Source organism: Styela clava, chromosome 1, assembly GCF_964204865.1.
Source record: "Styela clava chromosome 1, kaStyClav1.hap1.2, whole genome shotgun sequence".
In the NCBI taxonomy this organism is placed as follows: Eukaryota; Metazoa; Chordata; class Ascidiacea; order Stolidobranchia; family Styelidae; genus Styela; species Styela clava.
In genome coordinates this window covers 15,365,715-15,382,658 of record NC_135250.1, presented here as the reverse complement: position 1 = coordinate 15,382,658, position 16,944 = coordinate 15,365,715, and the positions used below count along the sequence as shown (strand labels likewise).

General features: G+C 34.8%; 1 protein-coding gene across 1 annotated transcript; it reads left to right on the top strand.

Annotated features, from left to right (window-relative positions):
* Window positions 1-9,823: 9,823 nt before the first annotated feature.
* On the top strand, window positions 9,824-16,600 carry LOC120344970 (WAP, Kazal, immunoglobulin, Kunitz and NTR domain-containing protein 2-like). The gene is made up of 5 exons (XM_039414324.2): window positions 9,824-10,206; window positions 11,524-12,121; window positions 12,978-13,168; window positions 13,588-13,710; window positions 13,991-16,600. Exons 1-5 carry the CDS (start codon window positions 9,940-9,942, stop codon window positions 14,627-14,629), a joined length of 1,818 nt encoding a protein of 605 aa, XP_039270258.2. The 5' UTR covers window positions 9,824-9,939; the 3' UTR covers window positions 14,630-16,600.
* The last annotated feature ends 344 nt before the right edge of the window (window positions 16,601-16,944 follow it).

The following is a 16,944-nucleotide window of genomic DNA, read 5'->3' as shown; positions in this document are numbered from 1 at the left end:
CTCTACATACAGTGCTAGAACAAACTTCTTAGCTTTATTTATTAATGTCTCGTTAACCTCAAAAGATCTTCATAGTTGAAAAACAACAACATGAGTGATTTTCGACAAATTAAAAAATCTTATCATACATAATGCATTTTATGTGATGTACTACAGCCCTGCAGTGTTTGCATACTGGACTATATCTACACTGATCTAGATAAATCAGTCTGAAATGCCCTGTATTTTTTAAGACATCAACTGTCAACATACAACTTGGAACTTGATTTCTCACTTCTCGATCGCTTCATTTCTTTCAACTCCTACATGACTTATCATTGCTGCCCACGTTCTTGTCGACTAATGAATTCGGACCAACTGACATCAGTAAAAGATGGCAGTTTAAGACAGAAGACTAAAGAACTTACCGACTACCGTTGCCTGTGGTTTGATTAAGATATTTATGCCCGTCCCGATTAAATCATAATCGGGCCGTGTAGATTTCCTAGGATAAAAATAGCCTTCTGGCGACTTCTTCCGCCTACAAGTACTGAAAATTTGTAATTGATTGTTGCTGTAGGACATTGCACATTATGGACATTGGACAACATCATTTGGTCATAACTGTATGGAAGTTTTTGGAATCTGGAGGTTAGAAAATAACAGAACTGCAGAAAGCTGGAAAGTGAATAACATACCGGTACCGTACCTTGCAGCATTGTCCAAAACAACAGAAGAATGGCAAAAGTCAAAACTTCGGCATATTCAATATCAAAGTTAAAGAGGGTTCACTATATGCAGCTCTTTACAATATGCTGGCAGGGGGTTATAATTTTAAAGACAATCACTAATTCTTCATTTGCACGCGTGCCTTGAAAGTCATCTTATTTCAAAGGCAAGTATTTATGTTGGATTTCTTGATTTCAAACAAGTGATGTCCAAGCACTGCTTTTTGCAAACAATGTTCTGCAATGCATACATATTGCTTACTAATATTTCAAATGAATATAACTTATTTCCTTTTTTATTATGATCTTCTATATCCTTACTCAGTAGATATTACTTGGTGGCATTTTTTTTTCTTGTTTTGCTGCCAATATTTGATATATTTTTGATGACATTTGCAGCCACTTTACTGTGCTTATGTGGCACATGGGACACAAGCATAATTTTACTTTTCTTCTGCCACTTATTTCATTTTTGCACAAAGGTATTCTATTGTGTGAGTGTGTAAGTGAGCTTGCTTTTACTGTTTTAATAAATTCTTATACATCTTCATGTTGCTTACCGGTATTGGTAGTTGTTTGAATATTGTTTTGGCAAATGGTTCCGATGTACATAGCTATTTTGTATTTTTTCCAGACGCACTGTCCTTATCTTTTTTGCTGTGCTCACTATTCGCTATTCACTAGTCACTATTCGCTTTTAACATTGCAAAGTTACACTTTATTCCAAATGTTCAAAACTTTATGCTGCCTTTCATGCATGCATTTTTTTTTATCTGTTTTGTACATTTAATAAATTGTTGGTGATTTTTTTTTGTGTCTTTGAAAGCAAGATGTTTCCTACAGTTATTTACTTATTTAGATATACACAATCTAGAATCCCAGATTCAGAGTTTGCTGCATTCAAATATTTAAAATCAACTTCATTTATACGATATGTGGGGTAAATTCTGGTGATCTTACAATTACCATAATTGGACGGAAAAAGTCGTTAGAAGTCTATTACATTTCATTTATCTACCTAAATTTTGTTATTATTCCGTGTAAGTTGACCACAGATCCCTTCAGCAATGGACCTTTAGGCTTTAACCCCCGAACAATTCTTTCTATACTTTACCATTGCAAAATTTTCGGGGCTATTTTAAGAGTGCTTTTGCGAGTTGGCGCTTGTAAAATGGGGTATTTGTTTCAAACCATCATTATGATTGATCGCATACGACAAGCTGTTTTTTAAAAGTACCGGTAAAGAATTTTAGCCTAGTATAGTCTATCACAGCTATTTCTACAATCTGTCTGTGTGAGAAAAGTGTCTGAGCGGATGCAAAAAGTAAGCATTGTTACGTCACTTTTTGCATCTTGCTGATTGGCCAATGTCACGAAGTAAACAAGGAAGTCGATGCTCGGGGGAAAAGTCTATAATGTGTGTTACTTAAAGCATTGCCCGATTCTGAATCGTGTTTTTTGTATGCTTGTATTATTATTTTTTCGTAGGCGAGCGCGTACTTTTACGTTTTTTAACTTTATTTTAAGTTATGCTCGCCTTCTAGGTATCTCTGCATTTTGTTTGTTTGTCTTCTTTTTGTGCTGTTTTGTTTTCATGTCAGAGTACCGAAATAAATGATTGATTGGTTGAATAAAATTGGTTATTTTCCCCTCTTCCTCACAAACGTGCATTAAAAAAACGGTCATTATTTTCTAAATCACAGCCTATATAGTAGTATAAGTCTGCTGAATATTCAAGAATCGTCATTAAATTAATCATAAACCTTCCATACGAGCATGAAAATACCGTATCGTTGTTTGTGGCATATCTTTTTAGATCTAGCCTTTCTTGAAGTTACCGTACCTATTTAACAACGTTATATGAGCTTGTGCTCAACTAAAATTGTTATCTATGGTAGGGATCTACAGGTGTTTAATAACTTACTCATACTTTTTAACATCGTCTTAGCATAACTTAACTAATAATAACTAAAAAAGACGATGAAAAGGCTATCCAACTCAACGCAAGAGCGGGCAGTATAAACTGAGATGCATCCGACTGCCAACAGCTGATCAAATTCAATTGTTACGTCATGAAGAAGTCTGCGATCATTGGCCAATGTTGCCGGAAACGCGGAGAATATAGGACAGATGGTAGCACATATTTCTTGTAGTAAAAGTGTCTTTTTTGTAAAACATGCAACTCTTGTAAATGTGAACAAGGCATTATTTGTTACTAAATTTCTAAGGAACGTTTTAAAATTATTTCCAAGTAGTCCTCTTATGTGCGCTACGAAACTGAAAGATGAACGCCCGCGTCTTGCGGCTTACAGGCTTGCACGTAATTGACAAAAATCAATTCCGTAATTACGGCCAAATCGATTACGTAATGACCCCGTAATTGCGATATTTTTTCACACATTTAAACCTATCATAACAACCAATTGAATCCACTTCATTTTCGATTGGGACATCGAGTTTGGGTTTTCATATTCCTGGCAGTACTACACGCCGGGGACAGATGTTAAGACAAGAGTGAATTCAAATTAATTTTATTCTGAATGTTATCTTTTGTGCTAGCTTTGATTTCCTTTATCACCTTCGCAAATTAACCGTCCCAATTTTATGCGATCAATTTTATCATTACCGACACTGGTATACGGATATTTATGAAACGATAGTTGACTTTTTCAAAATCGTATTCGAAAAAATGTCGGGTTTCCAATTTATCAATGCCATGACGAGCGTATTCTCTCGTTTGATTATACTTGCTCTTGCCTCGCGACGAAGACTTGTTATTGCACCGTTTTTAACATTATTCGACTTTACTACCTAGTCAGCATTTTATAATAATTATTGATGCCGACTTATTGACGTTATTCCGATTACCATGCTTCATTTTACATTAAATCATGTCGCGGCCTAAATGTTGTAACATTATTTGCAACAAATTTAGATCAAATATTAATTATTTGCGCATAATTTAAATACCGTACTTATATGATATGGCTTTTCCGAAAATACAAAGTTATATCGCAAAAAAATGCATATTGTGACATTTATTTTGCACGCACGAAAAAGTTAACTTATTTTTCTAACTCAAGTCGACGATCCTATCGGCCAAGATTGACACAAATTTGGTCGAGTGTCGGTGGTTTTCAAGAATCAAAATAGGTTGCCGCATTTGGTAAAGACAGTTAATCATATTTGGCCGAAATATTGCGAGGCATTGTGGAAAATATATTGAGCAAGGTTAAGTCCGGACTGATATAAAACGATAAAACCGGTAACAGAACATCAAGGTTTTGTAATTGAAAATGGTTCTCGCACAGAATAAACACACTGGCTCATACTTGATATTTGATAGTAGTTAAATTGAGAATATTGAACTGTTAAAAACAAAAAAAAACGATCGTCGAAATTCGTGAATCTCGTTGCCTTGGTTAAATATAATCCAATGATCAGGACATTTTCAATTAAATACTGCATAAAGATAGTTATACATTAAACATTTAGGCTACAATTTAGCTTTTTTTTTTTTAATTTCAATCATTGTGGTGGAAAAATCCCACTATTTAAATACGGTAACTATAAAAATAGAATAGGATTCGATTTAAGTATTCTAAAACAGTGCTTCCCAGCCGCCGGTCCGCGGACCGTCAACGGTCCGCAAAGGATTTTTACCGGATCGCGGGAAATCCCGTCATATTGTTGTTTCTCTGCCGTCTCAATCGCTTTACCGATGCCGAAAAGACGAAGTTGCGTTGGTTCATTACGCAATTTCTCTTCCGTCGTCATATTGCTGTTTGATAAGCGCGACATTAATTATCACGGTGACGTATTGGCAAGAGAGAGAAAAGTGAGAAAAACGGCTGCAAATACCGAAGCTTTAACCGCTTGAACCCGGCAAGCCGGTTTACCGGCTTGTTTTTCGTGTCGGAAGGAATCAACTTTATGATCTCGTATCTCAAGAACCACAATGAGTATTAAAATAAATTTTAGATTGCATGAAAGCTTGTTATTGGGACTAATTATATTGGAAATATCGGTGCTCTAATATACGATGTTTCAGTAAAATTGGCAATTTGAAAGTGCGTATGAAATTATTGTATGATAACAAATATTTAATATAAAGAATTTCGACTTCTTGCCTAAATAGCCACATATTCAATTGGCAATATATGTGGAGAATTTGAATAGCTTTTTATATACGTATCCAAAACGATTTTACGATGAGCCATTCAAATTTTATGGCCAAATATATTAGATTATCTGTAGATTTAACAGCGACGCTGCGTCAAAATGATGTTCTCATTGAAGAGAGGCTACGTCTCGTCACGCACAACTTTACGTATATTACGCAAATACAACTAAACGTGACGATATCCGCAATGACGTTACGTCGAGATGTTATTATTTAAATGTCCGCAGGAAGTAATTAATTAACCCGATGCTACGCATTCAAAATTCGCACTACGCTTTGACTTTGACTGCCCGCTCAAGCCCCATTAAGTTGTGGTTACGTATACGCAATATGAACAAGATTGTGATTTTATTAGCAAATAACGGAACAATAAAGACCATGAAAAATGTATGTACATAAAAGACTGCTTGCTAAAAAATTTAAATTGAATATTGCACTTTGTTGTGCCCGGAACAATGAAGAACATGAAAATATTATGCAGATAAAAGACACTTTCTAAATCCAATATTGCACTTTGTTGTGTCAGGTATACCCATGGTTGTTGTTTTCGTTACCTATACATAGGTACTCATTACAGTATTTGTACTTATATACTGTCTCGCATCGTTTCAGCAACGCTTTGTCTTTAGCAGCTGGATTGGTTATTTGGCAATAATGTGAATTTTGCTGCATACGACGCATCTATTATTAGAACTGGCGTTTTGCGGTAGGGTATCTAGTTCTGGCGACGCATATGATCTTGTTGGAATAAGAGTTGCTCTTTCTGCATTATTAGTTCTCTCAGATATTGATTCATCCACTTGCTTCGCCTAACATTCGTACAATGAGATATTTTGATTTGCAGAGCAGGCAAGTACTTATTTTGGTTGATATTTGAACAAATACTGATGGGCGAATAAAACATTTTCCACGTGAAATTTTATATGACGATATTAACTTCCCTTCACTTCGCTATTACTGCACGCATTACTCGACGTCGGTACTTCAATCCATACAGGGTTAATATCATATCAAAACTCGGCGACCGATGTCCCGCTGAGAACGTCGTCGTGAAAGTTATCTTGCGCATTTTGCCACGCAATACGTTTCGAACGTACTTATCAACATCTTCATGACGGTAGTCACGTGATCGGCTTTTGCGTAGCTGCGTAATCAGTGCGTCATGGCCGCTTATCGAAGTTGTTCACCCGACACAATGATACACAATTAAATATTTAAATATAAAATTGGTTATATGGCAGCCACAATAGTAATTCGAATATCAACAAAACGCTTATAAAAAACTCTTTATGAACATCAAATATTGGCAGTATATTTTGTACCAAAGTAACAAAATTTCAAGCCAAAACTCACATACATGCAGAAAAATCACTGTTAGATTAGGGTCAATTTAATTAATTTTGACAAAATGTATTTCGAAATGGAAAATACATTCTGAATGCACGATAAAATTTCCTTTCGATTGAAATGTCACACAACGTGCTACCTATAATTGGTAAAAAATTATAAGCGTGCCAAATAGCCCGTATTTAGACTTATTTTATTGTTCTACCAATACGACGCCGCGAACCTTCAGGGTGAGCGAGTAACTTCGCTCTGAGCCGTCAGAGTTCAAAGAGTTAACTTCTTTTTAAACTTTCACTTTTTACAATCGACGGAATTGACTGCTTTGAAGAGAGCTTGTTTCAATCGCGAAAGCGCTCGACCAATATTTACGACTTTACGTAATTCGTAACTTCCCTCCCGTAACTCGAAATAATTCCGTAATTCCGTAAATCTGTAAATTACGTGCAAGCCTAGCGGCTTATATGTCCGATTTTTATTTTAAACACCCCCACCCCTCATCTCGGGTGATTTATTGTGATCCATTCCAAGCTCTAACACCAACTTTCGAAAATAAATTCCCTACTTAATTCAATATCTCATTGTGACATACCACATGATCGTGACGTCACAAAGAGTTTTGAACATAGACAGGTACGTCAACGACACCACGACTAATATAATTCACTAATTTCTATGTAAATACTAATCGCGCTGTAAATATTTTTGCCTTGTGCTTAATTTGCAGCTGAAACACGTACCATCGCGGCGACATATTTCATCTTCAACGACGGCAGGTTGTACCGTGTTTCCCCGAAAATAACACCTATACCCTGAAAATAAGACCTAGCCTGAATTTTATGAATGATTTTAATATAAGCCAATAACGCCAGTTTTTTTTTTGACCCAGTCGATAGCAAGAAATCTCTCCTACGCGTTTTAAATGATTGATAATCGATGGTTTGCAGTTGTTTTGAATAAAAACGTGTTATACAAATGGATATCGGTTTTCATATTTTGTGTATTTGAAAATCTCGTAATTCTCTACTTTTTAATTTTGTTTTTGATAAGTAAAAATATAAGACATCCCCCAAAAATAGGCCTTAGTGTTATTTTTCGGAAGAAAACGAAAACACAGTACACCCCTCTTTTTGATTAAAGCAACATATTTTGCATTTTATTTCAAATATATTTACTTATATATTAAATGTTTTGATAATAATGTCACATCTGTTTTTAATCTGACAACCCCGCTGAAATTTCATTATATATTCTCAATTTGAATTTAAATAATATTTTGATATTCCAAATTCAAATATATCATTTATAATAATATTTTGAAAATAATTCGATTATATAAAACATTTTTGGCACAATTGAATTGTGATGTGTCGCACTGGATTTTCTGTGAAAATTGGCCAATTCGGAAAAGGTATATAATACCACAAACCGAAATTTCAAAGAGTCGTCATAAAAATAGAAAGGTAAAATTAGTCTATATTGAATCCACTCCGTTCGCTAGGAGTATAGATAACTTACTAAAGTGGATTCAGAAAATGAATATTTAAAAATTTGACACTTACATCGAATGCTTAGAGTGGGTTTTGTTTCCCGCCGTTAATATATCATTTCAGATATGCTTATTGCCTTGGTTTCAAATGGACTCCCCTTATTGGTCTTCTACAACGCAATATAATATGCCGGTAAAATGAATTTCACTCACTTTCAGTTGCTATTTATCATTATTTCACACGATATTACACAGATCGACGTATCACATGAAGATAGATTTGAAGATTAAACAAAAATTTTCATTGGATTCTGTAATACGGAAATATAAATTATCTTTTATTTCGGAATGATACCCACCAAAAGCATGTAAAAAGCTTATAGCTCGAATAACTATAAAAATTCTGGACTACTATATTTGTTCTTTGCTCTTGTTCGAAGTGCGATGATGAAAGAATGTATCATAATTTTGTCGCTGATAAATTACTGTCGCTTACGACAATTTTCCTATCCGCAAAAACACAACAGACGACTAAAATGTCCAATGGCTTGTATTGGACTATATCGAAGATTTAGATCTGACGATAGGTGTCACAATTCTGCCACATACTCAAACGAATAAGTATGCATTTTCCCCATTGACACGAAATGAACAAAAAAGACTTGATTTCCACGCAGTTCTTGGAGAATGTTACCACATAAAAGGGCAGTAATGGTGAGATGTTTGTCAAAAGTGCCGAAAATTTATTTAAACGATGGGACGTTTATGTGACACAAAAGCTCCAGACATCAAACTGCTTATTATTTTTGAATTATCTGATAAAGAAATCACTTATATTTGTCAATAACGTTTCGATCAGACATTTAGACTGCAACGTAGCTATGGAAGACATTTAAAAAGAGCTTTTACGTGAAACCTTTTCATCTTACTGCAAGTTTGTTAAGATACATATCAAATACAAATAGTAGAACAATAACAAGATGAATGCAAAATATAAGATTTTTTAAAATATTGAAGTGAATAGTATGTACTACTTGTCGTGCGATATGGTATTGAGATTAAATAACGAAAACCATAAAACTTTAGTAAGTAAATGACTGAGTACAGCAGACAACTTTCCGAGAAGTGTCACATACGTCATTTAACACTTGTCTCGACTTGTCGTGCGTTCACGGGGTCTACAAAATTAGAAGTATAGTGTTTGGAATGAAAGTTACGACTGGAACACATCCGGTGAATCACAATTATGGTGTAACATTTTAACTGTATGTATGAGTAATTTTTTTTTAAGCTTTCTAAGAAGCCGAACAAGGCTGGACAAATCATTTAAAAAAAAAACTAATCACACCTTGAGTTCTATGCAACAGTAAAACCCCGTTTTAGTTGAGTTTGGTAAAGCGAAAATTTTTTAGACATAATTTTTTTTTAACCGTAACATTATAGGCTCATAGGAATAAATATGCCGCATCATAGTAGATTGTAATAAACTATTTACGTTTTTAAAGTGACTATTTTTAGAACAGAGACAGTGTACGAGAAATCTAGTTCTAGACAGAAGCAAATATAGATTTGGTTTCACAATTAAATATTTGCTAATTAGCTGGAAAACAAATGTGCAAGTGCACTTTCTGTGCCAGGACGCCAGAGTCATTACACACTGCGATTAATTAGCCTCGTACGGTATATTTGAAAGTCTGGGATTAAATCAGAACCTGACTGCGACTTATCTCCTGTCCTAAAAATATCTCTAGTTTTATTATACGTCAGTATGCAAATTTATGTTTCATTTTTGATCGATCAGTAAATAGCCCTACAATAAACTATTTCGGTATCAATTTATGACAACGGCTAGACGTCTGCCCTTTTCGTGCCGATGCTAAGGCCTAATGAGGTAAATATGTTTCTAGTCTCAGACATAATACGCTTATGTCTCATCAGAACGCCAGTACATCGTTTTCGGGCAAATCTCATTAATTAAAGGTGTCCTAGTGTGTTTGTAGTTTCGAAACTATATCCTATGTCATAGGCATGCATATTAATTCACGCAATATTTTTTTATTCGTAAATGCTATTTGAATTTTGTGAAAGAAGATTCAATTGGTAAAGTTGTCTTCCAAGAACATCTAATAAACTGTAATCTGTGATATATATACTTATTGGAATATTTTATCGCCACTTCCGACTGGTTGAAAGTTTAAGAAGACAAGGAATAAAATATGGATGGAAAATTGTTATTATTTGTGTTGGTATTTTTAACTGGTGGAGCTTGGACACAAAGAGATACTCGAGGATCAAACGCTGGCAATGATAATATCCAAATACAAAGAAACTCACTCTTTGCCTGTCCAAGGCAGTATATAGACTCTCTAGCTCAATGTCTACAAAGACTCTCATGTGCGGATGATAATGACTGCTCTTCACAAAGAGTATGCTGTTCAAACGCATGTGGATCAAAAACTTGCGTACATCCTTGGTATCCGAAGGTAAGCTGGAGGGCGTGGTTTTGGCGACGCTACTAATTTCTTTATTCATCGTAAAAATTATTTCCAATTAACGGATTCGGTACGAATAATTTACTTATATGAACAAACCTTTGGTTCAGATGTATTTCATTCGTTTACTCATCCCAATATGGCTAGCTTAGCTTTTGTGGTGTAACTGGTATTATATTAAATAGAAGACCCACACTTGATTTTTTAATATATATATATATATAGCCTAAATATATAGCCTAAACGATGTCGAAATTTCTGGGAACGATGAAATGCGACAAACTTTTGATAACGTGGTAAAACTTTGTTTTTTTATTGACTTGTTACTAAAATTATTAACGAGTATCTGAATAGATGCTAAATTAATTTTGCTTATTTTTTTTTTAATTTGAGAAAATATAGAAATATTGTAATGGGGGATTTAAAAACAAAGGGGCAATGTAGAAATTTCGTGACTGTAATTTGAAACTATTACAAATAAATGTTTTTGGGCAGGTATTTATCATTATTTGCAGAAGTATTTCAGTAAATAGTTACAGGAATTTAAAAATCAAGAATATACGCCATTTTGGGTTAATGCCCTCGAACTCAGATCCAACTGAATATTATCGGCGCTTATTATTCCTTACGTGCATTCATATACTTAAATATATTTTTTTCGTTCTTTTTATTTTAATTAGTGATATCTGGAGTAACAGTATGATTATAGAATGATTTTCAAATCTTGAAGTTAATTTTCAAAAATAGACGCGACGTGTGTGAGGTGGTAACTAAACGCCTGTCGGCAAAGTTGAAAGCGTAGATTGTATTTTATTTGACGGCGACAATCTTATCGTACGACAAAATCTCGTAATCGTTCTGTAACATAACACCGCACAATATATGTGTTGATAAATTGTCGAAGATAGATTACAATTCAAAAATATTTTTATGAAAAATTGCGAACCAGGAGTGATGTCATCGGATGCATAGGATTTTTCAAACTTCAGCAAAAAGCATGGAAACAACCATTATTGCCCAGACTGTGAAACATAATAGTTATAGCCAACGCAACTGGGCGAATCTTACAATTCAAGATCTGTATGTTTCTGATAGGATTTGGTATCAAAATACACACATAAATTCATTACAGTATTTCAGATAATTTAACCTAGTAAAAGTTCTGTCAACATCTAGAAAAGATCTAAAAAAAATTCAGCAAGCTTTTGAATGTCACGACTGATAAGAGCACAAAATTACCATTCACTTTCAAACCAAGCACTGTCCCAATTTTTAAAGTTTATTAAAACCTTTCATGTAATCTTTCAGAATGACGACGAAGACGATAGTGTATGTTCTAATGTGTCCTGCACTAGGCAAGGTACAACGTGCAAAGTTGTAGGTGGGAAACCAGAGTGTCTATGCGTCGACTCATGTGGACCTCCTGTTTCCAACAATGATTTTGTTTGTGCTGACGACGGAATGATGTATTTCACCTCTTGTTTCATGAATATGGAGGCCTGCCAATCACAAAAAACTATTACACAGACGATTTGCAACTCACTCCCTACACCCAATACAAACGTACTTACGCCAGGCGATGCTGATTCGTTGTCAGATATACCTGACTCAGAACTTCGACCACCCACGGTTATTTCTGTGCAAGGTATAGTTGTTGCAGAAGAGCGATCTAGCGTTTCTTTGAGATGTGACGTCACTGGGTATCCAAAACCTCGAATATTTTGGCAGACAATGGAAGAAGGCGAGTTATTGGGACCCAACGCAGTCAGTGGGAGAATTTCAGTGTCGGCTCAAACAAGAGAACTCGTAATTGACAACGTCCATGTAAGCGATACCGGGAGATATAGTTGTTATGCTGCCAATAAAGGCGGAGTGGCTTCAATAAAGTTCAGAATTAAAGTAACAGGTGATGTACATGCAACGCTTTTTTTTATTATCTTTATATCTCTGTCATATTTGAAACAATTGTATTATCTATTTTGCTACCAAACGTAGTGTTAGACCATATTCCGCCTTTTTTTTTCAAAGTGCTCTAAAAGCCCAGCCATCATACTACGTGTTCAAAATAGATCTCCCACATTAATAAATGATAACAATCACGTGGTAACTCCAAATATTCCGATCATTGAAACGTTGTTTTCTTAATCAGAAACTTATGGCTGAAGAAAAGCCCGAGTTTATTTTCATATTCATTTTCTCCTATGTCCTTATGCTATGTGATACGGCATTTCGCTTGTGGCCGCACGAGAATATAATTTTTTTAATTATACCAAATGAATTCCGACATTCGGCACGTCTTTTATTTCGAAACATGTATTTCTACAATCTGTATTTATGTAATATTGAAAATACGGGAATACGACCGACAAATAGCACCAAACCAAATGGCACCGAACTAATTTTTAATAAAAGAAAGAACCTTTCGGTTCCGAAAGGTTCCTTCTTTTGTCGTCGTCCCGTTGTTGACCTCAAAACGTGAGGTAATAAACTAAATTTGATTTCACCTTCAGCTTATCTTTTTGCAAAAAGGCTCGCATAACAACTGGTTTTGGATTCTTTCGCAATCATGCTCACGATTTCCCTATCGTTTACCGTATCCTGCGATGCCACGCCATACACAGAGACCATGGCTGCGCCTATCTTCGAATTATTTTGTCGGATTGACTTTCATTCAGAATGCCTATGCTCTGGATTTACCTGTTTTTACAATCCATTCCATGAATTTCAAGTTGTTTTAATTGGTTATTTTAAACACACTTTAGCTATCCAGGAAAGCATCAGAAGAGGAGGACGATCTTCTAAGGTGGAATGTGGAACGTTTCCTACCGAACAAGCAAGAAGGTGTGGACCAGAAGAGACCCAGCGAAGAATAAAAAAGCTATGGATATATAACAGAAATAAAAAAAATTGCGTCAAATCGTATTTCAGAGACTGCAGAGCTATAACAAACAAGGTGGTTTGTATTTTCTTGATAGGATCAATATAGACCTACACCCAACTTATTTCACGAACAATTTGTATGGACTTTCGACACTGCTATTGAAGTTGTCTTTACCATAATACTACTGTACTATATTATTATTTGTATAAGTTTCTATATTTCAGAGAATGTAAGCTATACTATGAATAATAATTTGCCAACAAAATGAATAATATATATGTAGTTTTTCTGTTCGTTTTTCAAAACAGTTGTGTCTGTTGTTGTATTTTCAACGAAAATAGTGTTTTCCACCAACTGCTCCAACCGCAACCAAATTTAAATAGTTAAGAATAAAATTGTCTGTCAAAAGATCATGGACTCTCCGGGTTTCGCTACCGTACTTTCGTATTGATATAATTGTCCCTTGTTGTCTTAGAATTTTTGATTTTTAGTTTCCAACGTGGTCTGAATGCGCCAACGCTTGTATGGATATATGTAAGTTGCCACCAAAAAAGGGGAATTGTAGACAATTCACTCAGAGAATATTTTACGATCATCGAACTGGAAATTGCTTGGTAAGTAGATTGAGTGATATTAATTAAAATTATATCAGTTGTTTTTATAAAATTCATATTTTGGGTCTTTCGTTTATTCTGTTTGTAGACAATAAAACTCAAAACTAAGAAGATACAGAAACTAAAGCTAATTTACAATTACAAATCCGCCATTACGGTTTGCTTTTATTCCAAGCCGCGTTGTACTGACAAGATAGATCCATTCATGAAATCTTGAATTTTTACTTCTATGTAGGTACTTTACCGACATTTATATTATTTCGCTTTATTTTTACAACAGCCATTCGCATTTAGCGGATGTCAAGGAAATCAAAATAACTTCCCAGATGTCTTTGCCTGTCGGGCCAGATGTCCTTCGATAACTCCGAACAACCGTTCTGTAGCGATTCCGAGTACTCCACAAACTCCGTCGTGTCCCCCATGCTACATGCAAGAAGCTCAATCCGTATGTCGATCGGAGTTCGTCGTGATTGGAATTTTAAAACACTTTCGGCTGCGGCCTGCAACATTGCGTTCTGCGGGTCAGACACATCAATCCTTGCACATTCAGCTAACAAAAGTTATTCAAGACAAAAGTACAAATCTTAATCTTGGAAATTTAAACCTCGAAAATCACGACGCGGCAAGATTAGAAATCAGTCTTGAACTTGATGATGATTGCCCATGCCCAGACTTACGAGACTTTGTAAGCTCGACCGAAGCAAATCTTTCAGCTGTCAACACTCGAAGACTTCCTGCTTTTGGGAGATCAAACGAAGTTGAAGTAATAATTGCTGGTAAAACTGTAAGTGGTGTTCCCACCTTGGACTCAAGTGGGTTTGCTTCAAAGTACAACGAAAAAAGTTTTAGAAGAATAGCGAACGTATTGAAACGCCCTCATTTTTGCAAAATGTTGAATATTAAATCACAATTTACGTAAAAAGAATGAATTCATTATAGTAAAACAATATAGAACCCCAGTGACAGCGGAATGTACCAGTCCCGAATCTCATCCACCGCTTAAGATAAATATGAAACAAACATACGAGTTTCAATTTCAGTAATTTCCTTTCTTTCATTTTCTTATACGAATATCCACTTTAGTGGAAGTAGACACATGTATATGTGTGATTATAATTTGGTTGGGTATTTAGTAGAAAGATGCATATCTGGTGCTATTTGAGCCGCTAAGTTCAAATTTCTGGTGGGGCTTGATCTGTGAAACACATGTTCCGTCTTGAATTCTTTAAATGTGGCATCCGGAAGAAAACTGTGTACATGGACGAGAGTGATATCAAACATAGAAAACAATTATGCATTTAGAAAAAGCTAATATATATGTCCTTTTTATCTACAATAAGTGAAATTGTATACATTCAAAAGAAAGAGACGGAATTCAGATGGTATTACTCTCACTGCGAGGTCTAAATGTTTTGCTAATATGAGTTACGCATTTGAGTTCGAATATCGGTGGTGCTGATAGATAACGCGATCAATCGGAAATATTTCCATAGCGATCAAGAACTATCGAGTAATTTTCCATATCCGGTATTGACTTTATTAAAAGACATTCTGAAGACGAATTACAGTAAGATGTGGAGAAACATTACATAAAATGAGAGATATGGTAACATTCGTGAAGTCCAATTGTTGTGTCATGTTTAAATTCATGCTAATTGTTATGGGAATAAACAAGAAAGTCAAGGTTCGGGAACTTCCATTACATGCTATTTGAGAAGCCTTTAAAACTTATAATTTGTTTCGAATAATGTTTTCGGTGTAATTCGCCCAATCATTGTCTTTAGTTTGGGGAACTTGTTCTATAGATTTATCCCTTGCAACGTTATTTTCGGCTAAGTGTGCAGTATCACCACCAAAATACCTTTAAATGACGTTTCTGAATAAAATTCCCCTTGGGGTATAAATATCTTTTATCCTTATCGAACTATACAAATTGTACATACATTGTACTTTCACATTATTTTGAAGATCTTTTTCTTCCATAATTTTTCGTTGTCCAAAGTGACGACAGCCGTCGCAAATAACTTAATTATTGCCTAACAATTCTAGGAAAATAAAGAAAAAATGACAAAAAATAAGACGTTAATAATAATAATAATTAAAACTTTTCAAAGACTAAGACGCTGCTGTATTGATCGCAAAAATACATCGTCGTTAGATATGTTTAATTCGCAGAGCCTTGTTTTATTTTTCCAATAGGCTTGATATTTCTTACCTATTTACTCTTCTTATATCTCGTTTAACCGATGCCTTCCATTAAAAAATTCGAATATGACTGATTAGTGAATATTTTCGAAAATACTTCATCTCTATCGTGGACTCTGGTAACGACCGAAGCCCTCTGTCTTTTTTATCCCTAATTTCACGTCGATTCAAATTCTATCACTTAATTCTACCTGCGGATAAATTATGTCTTTTACTTTGGCCCATCCGTCCATATAATGCGCGTACAAGGAATGATTAGGGGCTAGCATCAAATTGAGAGGGAAACAATCACATTAGAGAATTTCCATGGAAATTTTATCGTTTGGCGTCGTGTGTGAAAAATTCATCATTTACATCGGTAATAAATTTTACGATATGTACAAATTTTTACCGATGATGCTTACTAATGGTTTAGATTTACCAGAGAGATGGTTATTAGAACCAGCTATTACTAAAGTCAGTATATTATAATTAAAACGTGTTGAAAACTTGTGTATACATGCTTGTTTTGTTCATCCGCAGGCATGAAACCTAAAAAAACATTTATATATATAATGTATGTAATATCGAGTTGTTTTATTTTTGTTATTATTATTTATTTATTTGCTGTTGGTTTAAAGTACGTTTATATGACGTGCTTTATGTTCATTGCTTGTAATATTATGCTACAGAATAAACTAAATATATATGACAGCTTTTTATGTACCTACCTACGAACATGCCTAAAATTGAAAAGATATCGGGCAGAATTGGTTCAAAATATGTTATGTATGTTGATATGTGGTTCATCAGATGATGACTATAAATCGAATACAACGTTAAACACAGCGGTATTCTCGGAATTTTTGCAAATGTATAGTTCAGGGGTGGGCAAAGTTTTCGGACACGTTTAGTGGACATAACGATCGTTTTGTTGTTCTTTGACACTTTTTGGCATCTAGTGGAAAATCTAAAAAATCGCTTTTCTCTTTGATTACTGGACCAATTGCTTTGAAATTTTTAGTGGTTGAAGATGAATTTTTTCTCCAT